Below are 18,735 nucleotides of genomic sequence, written 5' to 3'. Positions count from 1 at the left end.
AGAGCTAGAGGACCTGTACCAGTTCTGTTACTACACCTCACTGGCCCATCCTTGACCAATCTTAAGGGAGGGACAGGGTTTCTGGAGTCCTGCGTGCTTAGCTGCTCCTACTCCTGGTGCTTCGTGGGACCTAGGGCTTTCTGGAATACAGTTTGAAAATCAGTGTGTCCTGTGATCTCTAGGGTTCCTTTCAGTCATCCTGTTCTATGATTCTGAAATGTTTTTTAATTCCAAGGCATTTCTTAGAAGTTAATCAAAGGACAAAGCTGCTTTTAGGCCAGAGCCTTGGTTTGGGAATAATTGGGATTCTAACCAAACTGTCTCTTTCCAGACCATCTTCCAAAAGAATGACCAGTCACACAACAAAAACCAGAAAGGCGGATGAAACCAACACCACCAGCAGATCCTCTGTTAGTATGAATTATGAGCAGCAGTGTATCTGTGACAAGATCACCAACATTGTAAGTCGCAGAACTATCTTTGTCACATTTTTCTCCTGACAGGCACAAACAAAATCTGAAGGATTCCATGACATCTCGCCAAAGTCCCCAGACACCTTTAGACGATAAGAGAAGAAGCAAACCTGTTTCTCCTCATTAGGGTAAGGCCTCATCTCATCCACCTTTTTCTTGAAAGGCAGTTGACCCCAAACCCCACTCCCCTCCTTCTAGCTGTTCCAGGGCAATCTTTGCACCATATAGCTTTGGAAGAGAAGAAGACAATTGTGGGTCTGCAGGAATGATGTGAGAGTCTTCCATTAAGTTGGTTTTGAGAGAATAGAGAGTAGATGACTTGATTCTAATTTTTATGTCCCACATTTCATGCCAGATATAAAAAATAAGTTTTGGCCAGGTGCAGTGGCTTACACCTGTAATCCCAGCAGTTTGGGAGGCCAAGGCAGGCAGATCACTTGAGGTCAGGAGTTTCAGACCAGACTGGCCAACATGATGAAACCCCATCTCGGCCGGGCGTGGTGGCTCAAGCCTGTAATCCCAGCACTTTGGGAGGCCGAGACGGGTGGATCACGAGGTCAGGAGATCGAGACCATCCTGGCTAACACGGTGAAACCCCATCTCTACTAAAAAATACAAAAAACTAGCCGGGCGAGGTGGCGGGCGCCTGTAGTCCCAGCTACTCGGGAGGCTGAGGCAGGAGAATGGCGTGAACCCGGGAGGCGGAGCTTGCAGTGAGCCGAGATCCGGCCACTGCACTCCAGCCTGGGCGACAGAGCGAGACTCCATCTCAAAAAAAAAAAAAAAAAAAGAAACCCCATCTCTACTAAAAATACAAAAATTAGCCGGGTGTGATAATGCATGCCTGTAATCCCGACTACTTTGGAGGCTGAGGCAGGAGAATCACTTGAACCCAGGAGGCAGAGGTTGCAGTGAGCTGAGATTGTGCCACTGCACTCTAGCACTCTAGCCTGGGTGACAGAACAAGACTCTGTCTCAAAAAAAAAAAAAAATGTTCTTTTCAAACTTGCATCCCAGACTCCTCTGAGCTCCTGGTCTGCTGGTTGCTTGGCAAGCACACAGACAGTTGATTAGGGCAGAAGATTAGGGAAGTCTTCAGAATAAGCCTCAACCTGTGTTTCCAAAACCAGAAGCCTCTTGTTTTTCTTTCCTTGAGAAGTTCTCTTTGAAATTGAGAAGCACCTTGGGCCTGGTTGGGGACTGGGGAAGTGAAGAACGTTTATAGGACCAGTGTGTCAGCAACTCCAGAGGGGCTGCTGAGGGTCCTGGGCATGTACCCTGAAGGGAGGCCAGGGACAAGTTGCTGTGAGACTAGCATCTTCTCTACTAATCTTTCTTTTATTTTTCCCTCTAGTCAGATACGTAAACCTTACTCAGCCTGGGAGATGAATACATCTTCCACTCTGGATAACTCAACTCCTGGGCCCATCAGTCCTCAAATTTTTCTGCTTCTGACTTGAACCTGGTAAAGGAAGTGACACCGAAAAATTGAAAGAAACTGTCAAAAGGTCACCTTGATGTATATCTCAGAATATGTTAAAAATCATGTTGTTCTCTTGCGTCTAAGCAAGAGCTCTAAGTAAAGAGTTGTTTTTGTTTTCTTTGGAAAATCACCATTGTCTCTTATTCTTGTGTTGTCCTACCAATGTGTTTGCTGGAGCGAGTGCATCAAGGATGCTTTCCTGAAACTGTAATTGTGGAGTTTCTAGAAGAATGTGATCGCAGAACTAATTCTCTTTCAGTATATATTTGAAATCTTAAAGTAATGCTTTTTCTTTTTCTTTCTCTTTTACTTTTTTTTTTTGAGACGGAGTCCTGCCCTGTCACCCAGGCTGCAGTGCAATGGCGCAATCTCAGCTCACTGCACCCTCCGCCTCCTGGTCTCAAGCAATTCTCCTGTCTCAGCCTCCCCAGTAGCTGGGATTACAGGCATGTGCCACCACACCTGGCTAATTTTTTGTGTTTTAGTAGAGATGGGGTTTTACCATGCTCACCAGGCTGGTCTTGAACCCCTGGCCTCAAGTGATCCACCTGTCTTGGCCTCCCAAAGTGTTGGGATTACAGGTGTGAGCCACTGGGCCCAGCCAAGTAATGATTTTTCTGTGTACCAGTGACAATTTTGACAGCTAAAACCTCACAGTTGATCTTGTAGAGAACATAATAGATTATGCAAGGGCCGCAGGATCACTCACAAGAGCTGTGTCAGATTGTTTCTAATATAAAAATACCAAAGGTTGCAAAATCCAATAAATTGTATTTTACCATGATATATGTATATTTTTAACTCTACCCATTTGTGCCAGTGAGTACACAGGCACCAGTAGCCTCAAATGCTGGGAGTCCTGTAAAGCCCCATCTTGGAACAGTCAGCACCTTTCATGCTCTTGTCAGTGTTTCCTTTTGAAGAACATATTGGTGTTTATCTACAGAAACATATATTATTTTTATTGTGTACATAAAGGAGTACATGGCTCTTGTCCCATGGGGTATGTTTAATTCCTTGAAATGTTTAATGTTTAAAGTATTTTTCGGCCTGTACTCTCCAGTTCTGTCGTTGAGTATATACTCAGGCTTGAGATATAACCAAATTTTGCTTGCCTTTCTCTAGCCACTGGCTGCCAGTGAGTCCGCGTGATGGGCACACAGAAATGCACACAGATGTACATACACGTATGTATGCACACACAGTATTATGATTCCATAAAATTCAAATGCAGATTAATTCTAATAATGAGTTTTCAGTGTTGAATTGCAAATAGTCCGAAGCAGGCCAGTGTTCCTTCTGGCTGCCAATCTTGGATTAGTAAAAGGAGGTAATTCTTTCAGATTCCCTGGTTCTTTGCCACTCAGAGTATTGTACTTTTGATATAGAATAGAGAAAGTTACCTTTGGTTTAAAAACTATTTTTATATACTAGGTCTTTCATGTATAACACAGAGACAATCATCCTAACAAAAGAGTTTGTTATTTTTCTGCACAAATATCATGTGTTGAAATACCGTTACAGTTCCATATAAATGTGTGCTATATAAAATAAACTTTGCAGATAAAACAAGGGTTTTTTCATTATAATACTCAAAAAAGTGTACTGGTGGTGGTACAAAGGCAACACCAATTGTTGGCCAAGCTATGAACACAAGCAGCCAGCAAATTCAATGAACAGGAATCGAATTCTCTGATTTCCCTCTTCATCCAGTTGGTGATTTGGCAGAGTTCCACTTCTGGAATAGAAAGACGTGAGTTTGTTTGTTTGTTTTAGAGACAAGGTCTCACTCTGTGGCCAAGGCTGGAGTGCAGTGGCACAATCATAGCTAATTGCAGCCTCAAACTCTGAGGTTCATGCAGTCCTCCCACCTCAGCCTCCTGAGTAGCTGGGACCACAGTCATGGCACCATACCTGGCTTCTCTCTCTCTCTCTCTCTCTCTCTCTCTCTCTCTCTCTCTCTCTAGCTGGGACCACAGTCATGGCACCATACCTGGCTTCTCTCTCTCTCTCTCTCTCTGTCGTCTTCCTTTTTTTTTTTTTTTTTGAGACGGAGTCTTGCCCTGTCACCCAGGCTGATCTTGAACTCCTGGCCTCAAGTGATCTTCCTGCCTCAGCCTCCAAAAGTGCTGGGATTACAGGCATGAGCCACCACACCCAGCCTAGATGTGAGTTTTCAAGCTCTGGTTGTCTTCCTGCAATTATTTCAGTGCTTGTTACTCTTCCCTGTGATGGTTCTCTTGTATAAGTTGAGGCTTATTACTACAGTATCTTTTGAATTTTTTTTTTATTTCTTGTTTTTTTCTTGCCCTGTTTTATAGTGCTGATCTTGCTTTTTTTTATCCTAATAAAAATCGTATAACCTAAAAGTAACCATTTTAAAGTGTATATTCACAAGGCTGTGCAGCTATCCAATACCACTATCTAGTTCTGGAGCATTTTCATCACCCTGAAAAGAAAATCTGTGCCCTTTAAGCGGTTACTCCCCTTTCCCTCCTCCCCTCGCCCCTTTAATTCTCACATTTGGTGCTCACCTTGGATGAGGAAAACCCTCTTGCTTTGAAAAGTCTGGGCGTGCATGCTCAGGTGGTTAATTGTGCTCTTTTATGTACTCATCTCTTGACATCACTGTTACTGTGAATGGCAAAACAAATATTCTGATCTGCCTGTGAGTGTTTAGTTTCCAATTTTAAATCATGCTTTACTCCAGCAGTCCCCAACCTTTTTGGCACCAGGAACTGGTTTTGTGGAAGACAATTTTTCCATGAACCTTTGGTGGGGATGGTGCGGTGGTTTTAGGATGATTCAAGTGCATTTCTATTATTACATTGTAATATATAATGAAGTAATTATACAACTCACCATAACGTAGAATCAGTGGGAACCCTGAGCTTGTTTTCCTGCAACTAGACGGTCCCATCTGGGGATGATGGGAGACAGTGACATCATCAGACATTAGAATCTCATGAGCGCACAACCTAGATCCCCAACATGCGTGGTTCACAATAGGGTTCTCACTTCTATGAGAATCTAATGCCGCTACTGCTCTGACAGGAGGCCGAGCTCAGGCGGCAATGCAAGTGATGGGGAGCCACTGTAAATACAGATGAAGATTTGCTCTCCTGCCACTCAACTCCTGCTCTGTGACCCAGTCCCTAACAGGTCACAGACCAGCACCAGTCCGTGGCCCGAAGGTTGGGGACCTCTGCTTTACTAGGTTTTGTTTTTGGTAAGGCAAGGTCCTTGTTTATCCCCAGTCTTTGGGGTCTGGTGCTTATGAGAATGATGGTAGCCATTCCCCCACTGAACATGCTAGAGCATTCTATATACTTTTGAATCAGCACAAACTAGGCACATCCTATTCCTGTCAAACATATCACCTCCCCGTGTCTCATCTGAGCTGGAAACTCTTCACTGCCAAGTTTGGCGCCAGGTCCTGTTGATCCATCCATTGAAACTGTCTACCAGGATGTTCCTGTTTACAAGGCCAAGGTGATGGACATTGACCTAGCCTTCCCCTCGCGCATTGCTGCCTTGCATTTCCCATCCTGGTGTCCTCTACCCGGAGGGACAGACCCCTGGCCTCTACCAGCAGATTCTGCAGATCAGCGCATTTTCTATGCCTGTGTCATTGTAGACACTGCATGTGGAATGAAGTTTTTTAACTGCTCCAATCCCTCAAAACCACAAGAACGCAGTGTGAAATACCATAAAGAATGCCAGACAGGCCCCTGAAGACCTGAACCCAGCTGAGAGGGCTGCTAGCTCACGTGTGACATTGTGCACATTGTTGCTCTTCTCTGATCCCTATTCTTTGTCTGTCAAATGATGGGGCTGTGCTACAATCTCTGCAGCCTTTTCAGTTTTGAGACTCCACTGTTCTCAAACACCTCTAACTCCTTGGAGCCAGAGCCAGAGGGATCAGGAGGCATAAAACAGCAGCTAGGGCCAAGAAGCCAGAGCGCGGAGGCAGACTGTGCATGACATTTTATCATGTCGGGGCAATTCCGTCATCTTCAGTGACCCCACCCCTCCAGTGCGTGGCCAGCCTGGTTGGTCGAAACAGGCCCCAAAACAGCCTCCTTGCCTTTGGTCCCCTCACCACTCCAGTTACAGTGTTTCCAGATGGGTCCTAGGTACCCATCTGATTCTAATTTCCCCAAATGTGTTGTAATCATTGCAGTTAGGTTTACATGTGCAGTATGCCAGGTACTTGATAGGCATTTTCTTTTTTGTTTGTTTGTTTTGTTTTTTTGAGACAGAGTCTCACTCTGTTTCCCAGGCTGGAATGCAGTGGCGTGATCTCGACTCACTGCAACCTCCACCTCCCAGGTTTAAGCGATTCATCCGCCTCAGCCTCCTGAGTAGCTGGGACTACAGGCACACGCCACAACACTTGGTTGATTTGTGTATTTTTAGTAGAGACAGGGTTTCACCATGTTGGCCAGGCTGGTCTCGAACTCCTGACCTCAGGTGATCTGCCCGCCTCAGCCTCCCAAAGTGCTGGGATCACAGGCGTGAACCACCACGCCCAGCCAGGCATTTTCAGTGCTCACAACAACTTTATGAGGTGTAGGTACTCATTTATGCCTATGAGGACACTGAAATTTGTGGAGAGCAGCATTTGTTCCAGGTCACACAGCTGGAAAGAGGCAGAGCTGATATTCAAACCCAAGTTTGTCCCTCAAGCCAACACCCCACACTGCTTTGGGAGTGAACATAGTGTCTTGAGGCTTGCAGGGTAGGTCACAGACACCAGAGCAGTGTCTTTGGTGCTGGGGATGAAATATTTGTTGGCATTTACTGGGTGCCAGTCCCCTCACTAAGCACTTGTATTATGTCCCCAACATGGGATTCTGCAAAGTAGAAATTTTAGGTCTCACAGGTGAAGGATCAAGCTCAGAGAGGTTCACTTGCCCAAGGTCTCATGACTACAAAGTGGCAGAGCAGCCAGGATTTGAACCCTGGTAGCCTGGTGCCAGAGCCCACCCTGTTAATCACAAGTAGAGAGGTTCTTGATATTCTGATCCCATTTATTATGAGGGAGAAAATGCTTCTCTGCTGACAAACTGTTAAGTGGAAATTTACCCTCATTTCGCCTGAGCCTTATGTCACTTAAAATCACGTATTCAACAAACAAATGCCTTCTAAGTACTGAGCACTGTGCATGACGGTTTTATTGTGATGTGTCTTATTTTTACGACAATTTAGTGTCATGAGTGATATGCTAGAGGTGTGTCTAGGGTGTGGCTTGTCACTTATTAGCTGTGTGACCTTAGGCAAACTTCTTAACCTCTCTGTTTTCTCATCTGGGAAATGGGAGTGATGGTGCGTGTCGGCTCTGATGTGTGTAGGTGCTTCACAAGATGCTGAAGTGTGAAGGACAGGCAGGCATCACGAAGCAAGCAATAGCTAGAAGCTGACTCCGGATAGACCTCAGTCTCCTGGGTGAGGAAGGTGGTGGAGGTGGTCTTGGGACTTTGGGCCAAGTGGCAGAGTGGTGGGACTGGGAATTTTAGGCCAGGGTGCTTTTCCTCAGCAGAGCTCGAGCCATCCACTCAGGTTTTGCAGGCCAAGCAGTTTAGAAGGGCAAAGGGATAACAGGAATGAGGAGGGAAATGAATGAAATGCAGACCATAGAATCTAGGGCAGATGGGGAGGGGCGTTACGGTGGGAAGGGGCTGAGAAGGAGGGTGGACTGAGGACTGGAGGGCAAGGAACTGTCACAGTGAAGAAGAGTTCCAGAATGGGAAAGAGCACGTGGGTAGGCAGGGGAGCCTGTGTCTGGATGCTGAAGGCACAGGGCTCAGCCGAAGTGGATCGAGATCATAAGCCGGGGCCAAAGCCCTTCATGAAGGCAGGTGGGGTCCCCTCTCCATCCCAGGCCTGTCTCCTCTCCCCTCTCCCGGTGGGGCTCCTTTCCTTGCTGTAGCCTCAGGAACTCAGCCCACTCCTTTGGGAGCAGTGAGGGCAGCCACTTCCCATCCCCTGACCCAGCCTCATGTCCCTGGGGCCCCACATGACTAGACAGACTTCATCGGTTTCAAGGTTTTCATGGTCAATTTCTGCAAGGAAACACACACAAGCAGATGTGCCAGGTTCCTAAAAGTGCTCAGTTTCTTGCTGACAGGTGGTTCCCTTCTCAGAAGGCAAACATTAGCACCAAAGGGCTTCTGCCCTTTGCTTTTATTACCCTCAGCATGAGGCCCAGTTAAGACTAACACCTCCTCCTCCCACCCAGTTCTGCTTATAGGGGCCCTTATGGTCTGAAGCCCCTTCCACCGGGAGGAGAGTGCAGCAGACACCTGTTGCATGGGGCCTCTTGTGCTGTGCCGTAAGGGCCACGTGGGTGTAGACAGGTTGGATGACCCAAGAGCACAAGAGGTGAAGAAAAGACACTAGTGTGTGGTGCTAGTCTAGAAGCAGTGGCAACTGGGGAGACTCAATGCCGGGCCAACCCCTGCCTCTGCCCACAGCATCCCTGCATGTTCCCCCTAACTGAAGTGCATGGGTCCAAATGGGCAGCCTCCTTACAGAGCCACATCCACAAGGAGCGAGGGTGTCATTCGGCTGGCAGGTGGAGGCAGCCACAGTTGAGACGGTCACGTTCAACCCGGACCCCGGGTTCCAGAGGGCACAAGGGGGAAGGCATAGCGAGGTAGCACCCAACAAACAGGGACCAAGATGGCTACTCAGTGCCATGCTTCATCGGGGATTCCCTCCCTAATTCCCTGGTCACATCAAACCAATTCATCCTTTTTCAGGGATGTGAAAATCTGGGAAATACTATTTTAGGTCAGAGTGGTTTCAGTTTTTATGTATTTGTCAATCAAATGTGGTTTTTACAGGTTTGTTTGTAATTCCTATGTTCCGTGCACCTGCACTGAACTGAGTATATCCTGGAAGGAAAATAAGTCATTTGGGTTTCTGGATTAGGAGTATCACCTTATAGCGAGTCCACCAGGCAGAATGAAAAGACAGGAGGCGGGTTATTCATATGCTGCTTTATTTCTGTAAGGATACACTGAAACGTTAGATGATAATAGCTAATGACAGAATGTAGAAATGAGGCATCAGCTTCTCTAACCACTCCTACAAGAATGTTAGTATGTATTGTCATTACATGTTTACTTTTGATATTGTCTCATTATACTATGTCATATAATAATGTAGAATACAGTAAGTAGGTGATCCTGCATTTCAGGTAGGCGGTAGGTGGAAATCCAGATTTCCTCTTGAGGAAAAGTCCTAGGAATCACAAGAGAAGGGACGTTGCAGTCCTCATTAACACATGGACAAAGAGCAGACAACTACTACTTTACAAGGGATTCAACTCGTCACTGTTGTGAAATGTCATATCCATGTTGATGGCAGCCCTGGCGCCTGCTCAACTCCCCCTCTAGAGTTTTGTGGTTACTTCTGTAGGATGAATTTCAACACTGCAGGAATATCTGAGGGGGCTAACATATTTTCATGCAAGTTTCCAAACCCATAAACTATTTTGCTATCAATTAAAAATGTTAATTAAAAACAATAAAAAGGACAGCAGGGTTAGTTTTGTTAAGCTTCCAGAAGTATTCATTGTGACAATGTTCCTCTGAAACAGGCTCGTTTTCTCAGGTCTGTCTACACTTCCCAAATCACCTGCATGTTCCATGCTTTAAAGTAGGAACGCTCAGAAAACATGCCACACGGGGAAACCAAACGTTAGTACGGGGAAAGGTCAGTTTAGAATTACAGCTAAGTTCAAATGTTAATTTTCTGGAAATTCGTGTTAGTCATTTGAAAGCACAAAAGAACAGAAGGAAGGGCAGAGTTCTGATGAGGAAGTTAAACCATGCATATCAGTAAGTTCTTTTCCTGCTCACAGAAGAGGGTGAGCAGTGAGTTGGAGCAGCCGCTGCAACTCTTGCATGTCGTGTGTCTACACGGTGGGTCCCAGCTGAGGCACAAGAGGCACCTCAGTGGGGGCTTTATCTCCTATGCTTCTTGCTTACATCACTAAGTGGCTAAATGATTAGCACTTTTCTGCTCTATGAGAAACATGCAGAAGAGTCAATCTACCTAAGTTTTCAATTTTAAATTGCAGTCAGACAGAAATTCACTTTGCTGCAGGGTTGCTTTTTACTAAATGCTAATATGATCACTGTGTGCCCTTATTTGAGTAATACTGTAAAATGGGATAAAAGACGGAAGGAGAACTTTAAAGAGGGGAAGGACCACTCTTCCCCTATTGATGGTATAGGGCAGAAAGTAAGGACACAAAGAACGAGATTCAAATGCCATTTTACAGGACAGGAGCCCCTGTCAGTTTACAGCTTTTTGGCACAGTCGGGGCAATACACTTGCTCCTGGTGGAAAACAAAGCGCTTGTTGGCCAGATTCACGGAGCATTTTTTGCAGTGGAAGCAGTAGTCGTGCCAGGATTGTCCTTCATAGGCCACCACACTGGAGCCTTTACCAAACCCTGGGGAAAAAAAAAGAAAAAAAAAAAAAAAGAAAGAAAACAAGAAAAACAGCTGAATGAATACAGGTGAGGAAGCCACGATTCAAAGAGATAAAATGACGACCTGCCCCACTCACAGACTGACAAGCACGCAAGAGCCAGTGTCTGCCTGGCTCTCAGACCCCCTCCTCCACTCCATCGTGCAGTCCCCCACGCCGCCATTGTTCCCCATGCCGCCGCAACCCTGCTATGGCTCTCAAAGACCTGAGAAGATGCCGGAGCCCGGCCAAGGGCTTCCCTGATGTAACGACCCCACACATTCCCATGCCACCGCTCTATTGCCCTGTGACGCGCACCGACCTCCCAGCATAACCAGTTTCTTTGATTTAGGTCAGGGCCATGACATCAAAGTGGCCACCAGGAGGCAAACTTGGGCTGTTCATAGGGTGTGCACTTACCGGGCCTCGAGGAGCTGCTAAGCTTCGATTTTTTCTATAAAGAACCACCACCCACGAGGGACAAGTCCTCTCTCCACCCGGATGCCTGCCCCGGAGGTTGGCGCTGGGAAACAGGGTGAGAGGCAAGCGTTTCCCGTGGCACACTGGGGGCTTCCTAGCTTTAGAGACTGGGTGGCTCACTCTTGACACAGTCCTTTTCCCTGAGGATGGCAAAAGTCTTCTCAAATGTACATTTCAAGGCTCCCCGGGAAGATGGGAAAATTGGAGGCAAGGGAAAGGGCCCAGGGCACGTGGATCGCGGCCGCGAGATGAGGAATGAAGTGATTAGCTTTGCTGATCGCAAAAACAAATAAACAGCAAACCAAAAAACAAAACAAAAAAAAAGAAACCCTGCCAACAGGCATCTCTGAACTAGCCTTCAAATATGGGGTATTACAATCCCAGATTATCACTCTTCGGCCTCCCTTCCCCCTTTCCCTTCCCCACCTCCCCCACCCCCCTTCTTTCTACCCTCCTCCCACCCCTCCCTGCAGAATCCCCCTGCAAAGTGGCAGTGCCTGCCGGTGTTGGCCGGCAGGTCTCAGGCTTGTGAACTTTCGGCATTGTTAGTCAACAGTCAGGAAGTGTTCTCTATTGCAAAGGCTAACCTGGCCTGGGGCCGAATCCAAACTCTTGGGGGGCCTTTGGGACCACAATAGCAGGGGAGAAGGGCATACTCTGGGGGCCTTTGTGGATGAAACCGACGACAGGAAAATGAGAGATGGTTACCATGCGCAAAACCTAGCCTGGCAGACTTAGCAAGGACTCTTTAGCCTACCAGTGATGGGGTTCTTGCATCCAGCACACTTCTTGGCCACAAAGTTCTTGTAGCAATCCACGCAGTAATACTGGTCCTCCACAGCGGTGAAACGCTGCCCAGCCAGCTTCTTAGAGCAGGTAACACACACAAAGCAATCGGCATGCCAGGGCTGATCCTGGTAAGTGATTCCTCCAGATGTGATGGCCTAGACCAGGGAGTGTAGCACCGGATTCAGATTCAACAACCATTTTGTTGAATGCCTACTGCGTGCCAGGCACTGTGCTGGGCGCTTTGGTATACAATATCTCATTTAATCTCCACAACGGCCATGGGAGGCAGGGGCTATTATTATCCCCACTTTACAGATGAAGACACCAAGGCTCGGAGAAAGTGAGCCCCTATGTGAGGTTACACAACCCCTTAGTGGTGGAGGCAGACCTCTGGAGCCAGGGCTGCCCAGCTCAGCATGCCGTACGGGCTACCCACACCACCGGGCTGAGGATGCATACCGACAGCCTAAGACTTGGCTTCGGCACTGCTTCCTAATCCACGATCTCCTCATCTGTAAAACGGGAATAATAATTCCTACGTCACAGGGCTGTCATGAGGATGGAATGGGATAGTGTGTGTGGAAGTGCTCTGCAAACTGTCAAACACTTCTAGAAACAACGGTCAATGCAGAACTCCCTTGAAAGCATACCTTGTTGCACTTCACGCAATGCTTGGCAAACTTGGTCTCATGGCAAGTCACGCAGTAGAAGTCCTCCCCTTTAGGGAAGAAGCTTCCAGTCCCGATGACTTGCTTGCAGTTACTACAGGTGAAGCAGTCTTTGTGCCAGACGGTCCCCTTGTACTCCACGTTTTGATCTCCTGCAGGGGGAAGCAATTGGATAGCCCCACTGACAGGCTCTGCAGGGGGCTGCATCCACTCAGCTCCCCACCCCAGGCCCTCCAGAGGTGAGGGGATGCAGGCCCTGCAGTTACTGGCCTCACACCTCCAACTAACCTACCTGTGTTCTACTTATGCTTGTGCCAACCCAGGATTTCTGTCATGGGTGGGGACCCCAGCATTATTGTTTTAGGATCCGGTGCCTGAATGCCCCACTCCCCCACCTCTATACCCTGCGTGCACTTCGACATTAAATCAGGGACTACATGGCCCAGAATGACACCCTGAGGAAGAAGCATGCTTTCATCACTTACTACGCCCAAATGAGAAAGCGCTACATACTGTTCACTTCATTCTCTTGCCACAGGCTGTTCTCGCCAGTGTTCTTTAGTCTCCGAGTGTGTGCGTGTGTGCGAGCATATATGTGTACGCATATATACGTGTATGTATATGTGTACATATATATGCTAATATCTCAAAGCAGCTCAGAGCAACGTTAGCCCCACCGTGTTAAGCAAGCCCACATCACGTCTGCCCTCAGGGCCTCCTCCCTGGGAACCCGGGGTGGGAAGGAGGCAGTACCTGCCACAATGGCCTTGAAGCACCCCTTGCACTTGGGGGAGTCCTCCCGAGTGGTGCACTTGTTGCACAGGATCTTGTTGTCCTTGGCCACAAAGGTCTCATTGGCCAAGGGGTGAAGGCACTTGGCACAGCGGAAGCAGGTGTCGTGCCAGAAGCGGTTCTTATAGTGCACCTCCTGGAAACCAAGCAGACAGGGTGGGCCACCATGAGGGGTGCTGGGGGTGGCAGCAGGAGCCCTCCCATAAGGCTGATTTCCCTGGGACTGACCACTGAGATGATACAGTCCCTTACACCTAGGGACTGCCCCACAGTGACTGTTCTTATGAGTGACAGGAGGGACGCTGAGATGAGGATAAAAATCTCACAATTCTTGAAATATTTAGAATGCAATCAGAAGAGCTGGCAATGGCCTTGTCACCCATCCAGTCAAGCCCCACATTAAACAGCGTGGGCCACTGTGGCCTGGGGAGTGGAGGAGGCTTCCTTGAGGCCTCAAGATGGCTGCAGTGATGCTGGGAAATCCTAACGGCCAGCTGCTGCTGCCATGATTGTGGGTAAAGGACACTCTGAAGCCCAGCCCTTCCCACTGGCACGTGGGGATGCCCATTACCTTGGAGTCCGCACCGATGGGCTTGCGGCATTCCACACAGGTGTTGGCACAGAACTTGTCAAAGCATTTCAGGCAGCAGTGGTGGCCATCCTTTTGCACATACTTCTTCCCCTGCAAGGGGTCCCTGCAGTAGTGGCAGTCAAACTTCTCCGCCATGGTGCCCACCTTATAGCTGGAGGGACCTGCGGGGGCAAGCAGGCAGGACAAATGACCACTGGAAATGCCCCAGCACCCTGAGCAGTGGCTCCCAGAGGCACCTGCGCAATGCTACCTTGGAGTCCATGGGTCTGGGGACCAGGACCCAGCTTTCCCTTCAGCCCAGCTGACGACCAGGCACCAAGACAACAGATACTTCACTGTGATTCCAGGAACAAAAGTGCCCCGCGGGGCCAGAAGGCCGATGGCTAGTGATTCCCTTGGGGAGATGGTAGAAGCCCCTGCTCAGATATACCAACTGTGCTGATTCACAAAAGACACGGAGCCGGGCAAGTGGAACAGAGCCTGTGTTGGCCGAGTCACCGGATAGGGGACAGGATGCTGGGAGGTATGGCTGAGCAGTCCTATTGTGCTATTGAGCAGTGACCCAATGGAGTGGAGGGGGTGTGATGGGGCAGGCAAGAAGCAGTTGTTTTATACAAAGGAAGAGTGTGGGGCAGAGGCTCAAAGGGGTACAGAAAAGCAGGAGCCCCGCCTGCAGGCAGCAGCTTCTCTAAGACCACCATGTGGTCATCAAGAAGCCTCTCGGCCCGCTTTCAGCTCTTCCTCCGTCACTTTTTAGGGAGGGTAGTATCCTCTGGAGGCCTCCCATTCCTCCTATCTATAAAATTCTATTCATCAGAATAGAAACTGACAGCTCATTCTGTACCACACCAGGCACCTAAGCAATCCTTGTTAATTTGTTTAACGTGTTTAAATTTACTTGCAATCTAGCAGAAAAGTGTTAAATCCCTGAATAGATCCTAAAGAGTTTTGTCCAAGACAGTTTACTGACTTTTGAGGGCAGAGCAATATAGTGCAAGAGAGGACTTACATAAACGGCACTGTCAATTGGCACAGGCAAGTTTGGCAACCTTGAATTATTTGTCATAGTCACGGGTGGCTTTGTGACCAAAATCAAACCCCCGCTTGAGTCAAGCAAGTGAGAATCAATATGCTCACAGAAGTGTAACCAGTAGTACCATTTGGGATATTTGCTGTCTTAAAAATTATAATCTTAAAATAGAGTCTGGAAAAAATTATTCCAAGAATCCCTTCCACTCCCTCCGTATGAACAGCCCGTTTTCCCTCCCTGGTCCCCTCCCCGGCTGTGGCCCTAGACAACACGCCTGCAATCCCAAGCATTACTGAAGCACTCTGCGGCTCCCTTTGCCAAGGCATTTCCTATAGAATCCTGCCACCAAAAAGGTACCAAATATGAGTTTCTATTAGCTTTCAACTTCTTTAAACATATGCTAATTTGTTCCTCTCCCCCTGAAAAAGAAATTTACACGGGTAAATAGATAGCAATTATTTCATTTGCACAGGAAACACGAGAATTGAGACTATTTTCTAAAACTATCCACAAACATGGTTATTGTGCTAGCAAACATCCAGTGTAATTTAGAGAGAAAGAATGAGAGAAAATAAATGAGCAGTTGCCCAGTACTCACCGCAGCTCTTCTACTAACTGAAAGCCCCAAACTCTCACTTTGGGTTCCATTCCCAGGTTTTTTTTTTTATACAAACACATGTCCAAGTTATTTGGATCCTGTTGCCATGAGCAACCAAACAGCAGAGAGTGAGCTAAGGAAACCACACCCTGTGTTTGAGAAGCCGCCTGGGCAAAGGCTGTTGAACTCTCACTCAGAACCAAGCCTCCAAACAAAGGAAATCAGGCCACTGGACAAGCCACAGGGCCTTCTGCCTCCTGCTGACACACAGACCCCCCTCATCTCCAAGGAGCTGGCGGATGAAGCAGATGAGTGACATTCTTGTGCAAGGACAGTTGCTTAGGACAGTTGTGTCACAATTAAGAGACTCAGCAAGACCAGAGAATGGTTCTTACTTGAACTTTTCTCTAAAAAGCAAACTGTGATGTTCCTTTATATAATGGGTTAGAAACAAAAACTAGAAACGCAACAGACACAGGGTCTATCTCCTTGAACTATGTACTGTTTAGGTAAGGCAGCTTTTAAACTGCTTTTAGCCTCTGTGTCTATAGAGAAAAGTACCTGTCACAGTGACAGCATATGGAAAATCACTCTCCTTAATCCATTCTTGCTGGTCTTTCCAGTATCACATAGAAGCCTCGTCTTAGCTTTGCCATACTGATAATATTGTGCCGTCAACAAAGACTTGCTTTCTTGTTAAGGGCTGAGTTGAGTTGAAAAACCAAATAAATCTCCAGTAACAGCAAGTGGCAAGAAATAAATTATCAGTTGCTCCTAAATGCCACTTGGCAGGAAAACAGAATTTGTAAGATTAGATAGCACTGGCTTCCTGCATGGCTAGTAACCACTGCTGGTTTAGCCTTTCAGAGACTATCTTCTGTACCATATTTGAAAATCCCTCATTCTCTCTTACCAAGGTCTCTCTATTTAGTATACAACTTTCAACCTACTCGTTTTAGTATCACTTGCTTTTGATACCTTTATCAGCAGAAATTGATTCCAAATATTTCTACGTTAAAGTACTATATAAAGTTCCACCTAAGGTGAGTCAAACCTCTTAGTATTTGAGTCCTAGCTTTATGGTAAAAAATATAGGTTAACTAGTGTCATACACAAAAGAAAAAACACTAGAAAACACAATGAATGCCATTTAGAAGTAGACGTTTCGAAGAGAAGAAAGACTGTATTATGGTTCAGAGTACCTGAGAGATCTTACCTGCCATGTTTTTCACACTTTAAAACCACACACTTTCAGAACTTTCATATTACCAGTGCGAAGTTCTTCATCGTTTAGTCTCATAGTTCTAGAACATGACTTGCTCAGAGTTCTAAGCATCCAGATGATAAAATAATCCACGACTCACCAGTGAAGACAGAAGTAACAAAGGGTGTTGAAAATGTCAGACAACGAAGTCACTGGCCACTGTATCATTCCTATAGTACATGGTCTTAAACCAAGCCAAAGGAAAATGAAATGAATCAACCCCCAGTTAACAGGATACATAAGAAGAGTTTCATCTCTTGGTATTTTTGAATCCTAGCTTTAGGCAAGATTTTTTCACTCTGTAGTTTGAAAACTCTAGGGTCACCTTCCACCTTAGATTCCCCACCATTGTATACTTTAACCTACAGTCTGTATCCAGATGGAGAATCATTTCAAAGGGCATATTCTTTTAGAATTGGTTTCTACAATTCACTTGAGTCCTTTTAATGTGTGTGGAAACAATTAGTCAAGATAAAATAGGCACTTCTAGGAATGTTAGACTTGTTGCGTAATAGGTAAACAGGCTAGAAATACTTAAAGTATGTTAACAATGTCCATGTCAAATTCATGAACTTTCGTACTTGTTTTGCAATAAATCAAATTAAGTGGAATTCTGGGCAACCCGAATTAGCTTACGTCATGTACTTCTAAATTTATGATTATTTGTTACAAAACGATTTCAAACCCTCATGCACGCAGTGCACTCAGGATGAAGTTGGAGGAGATACTGATCACATCACAATTTTGTATAAAATATGAATGATGTGCTGATGTGCACAAGACCAAAACCACTCTAAAAAGTCAGCTTATAAATGACAATGCTGAGACACACGTGCAAAGATCCTGAGTGTGGGCTCCCTAAGAGTCTGAGCTACTGTCAAGCTTTGACTTCATGAGGAGAGAAAAGCTCACACTTTCTTTCTTTCTTTTTTTTTTTTTTTTGAGACGGAGTCTCGCTCTGTCACCAGGCTGGAGTGCAGTGGCACAATCTCGGCTCACTGTAACCTCTGCCTCCTGGGTTCAAGTGATTCTCCTGCCTCAGCCTCCTGAGTAGCTGGAACTACAGGCAAGTGCCACCACACCCAGCTAATTTTTGTATTTTCAGTAGAGACGGGGTTTCACCATGTTGGCCAGGATGGTCTCAATCTCCTGACCTCGTGATCCACCCGCCTTGGCCTCCCAAAGTGCATTTACAGGCATGAGCCACCGCGCCCGGCCCAGCATGCACTTTCTTTTCTTTTGTTAGGAATGAGAGAATAGGGAAAAATAAAGATAACATTTTACCTCTTTGTTGTTGTTGTTGTTGAGACAGGGTCTCACTCTGTCACCCAGGCTGAAGTGCAGTGGTGCAGTCTTGGCTCACTGCAACCTCCACCTCCTGGGTTTAAGCAATTCTCCTACCTTAGCCTCCTGAGTAGCTAGGACTATAGGTGAATGCCACCACGCCTGGCTAATTTTTGTATTTTTAGTAGAGACAGGGTTTCGCCATGTCAGCCAGGCTGGTCTCGAACTCCTGACCTCAAGTGATCTGCCCACCTTGGCCTCCCAAATTGTTGGGATTGCAGGCGTGAGCCACTATGCCCGGCCAGCATTTTACCTCTTCTTTTGGGCTCTCTTTAACCTTACAGAATTACATGTACTTAGGCATTTATCTCTTAGGGAATAATTTTTTATCCCCTTAGCTGTTTCTAAGTACATGAAATGTGAAGGCTTTTAATCTTCGAAAACTTCTAGATACGTTTGCCTTGACCTATTGCTGTTATCTGGGAATGGGCGTGTCAGCCATCACTGAATGAAACATTTGCTACATATCATCACAATGCTTCTTCCCTTACCACCTGTGTTTGTGGAGGGCATGTTTGCCCTTGGGCAGCTCTTTGACTAATTTTAATGTCTCGGTGTAGCCCTCATCTGTACATAGTAGGGATGCTAGAGTAGGTATTAGATATGAGCAAGGCAAGAGAGGGCGCCCCCTGAACCAGGAATGTCAGGCAGCCATCAGGTGAAGGTCAGATGGTTGTTAAACTATCTCGCGCTAAAACAATAATTGGTTGCAGCTGGCACGAAGGAAACACGGTCCCT

The 18,735-nt window shown here is 46.7% G+C and overlaps 2 protein-coding genes across 13 annotated transcripts in view; one reads left to right on the top strand and one right to left on the bottom strand.

Moving 5' to 3' along the window:
- Window positions 1–3,525, top strand: part of MAP7D3 (MAP7 domain containing 3) — a 36,028-nt gene extending 32,503 nt beyond the window's left edge. Inside the window, exons 18-20 of one of the 2 annotated variants that reach the window (XM_025371883.1) lie at window positions 332–410; window positions 504–601; window positions 1,832–3,525. In XM_025371883.1, the coding sequence (XP_025227668.1) occupies window positions 332–410; window positions 504–569 (145 nt within the window). In that variant the 3' untranslated portion in view covers window positions 570–601; window positions 1,832–3,525. Of the gene's footprint in view, window positions 1–331; window positions 411–503; window positions 602–1,827 lie in introns of both variants that reach the window. The other variant, XM_025371882.1, reaches the window with a different exon arrangement.
- A 5,420-nt stretch (window positions 3,526–8,945) lies between these two features.
- The window catches only part of FHL1 (four and a half LIM domains 1), a 69,778-nt gene continuing 59,988 nt past the window's right edge, over window positions 8,946–18,735 (bottom strand). For 6 of the 11 annotated variants that reach the window (XM_025371890.1, XM_025371888.1, XM_025371891.1 and 3 more), the window contains 5 exons: window positions 13,741–13,922; window positions 13,131–13,305; window positions 12,360–12,529; window positions 11,678–11,864; window positions 8,946–10,423 (listed from right to left, as the gene is read on the bottom strand). In XM_025371890.1, coding sequence (XP_025227675.1) covers window positions 10,269–10,423; window positions 11,678–11,864; window positions 12,360–12,529; window positions 13,131–13,305; window positions 13,741–13,896 — 843 coding nt within the window. In that variant the 5' untranslated portion in view covers window positions 13,897–13,922 and the 3' untranslated portion in view covers window positions 8,946–10,268. Of the gene's footprint in view, window positions 10,424–10,860; window positions 11,061–11,677; window positions 11,865–12,359; window positions 12,530–13,130; window positions 13,306–13,740; window positions 13,923–15,389; window positions 15,612–18,735 lie in introns of those variants that run through there. The other 5 variants (XM_025371885.1, XM_025371884.1, XM_025371894.1 and 2 more) reach the window with 3 other exon arrangements.

Source organism: Theropithecus gelada, chromosome X (assembly GCF_003255815.1).
Source record: "Theropithecus gelada isolate Dixy chromosome X, Tgel_1.0, whole genome shotgun sequence".
Taxonomy (NCBI): Eukaryota; Metazoa; Chordata; class Mammalia; order Primates; family Cercopithecidae; genus Theropithecus; species Theropithecus gelada.
Note: the sequence above shows the minus strand (reverse complement) of the source record. Positions and strands in the feature narration are given on the sequence as shown.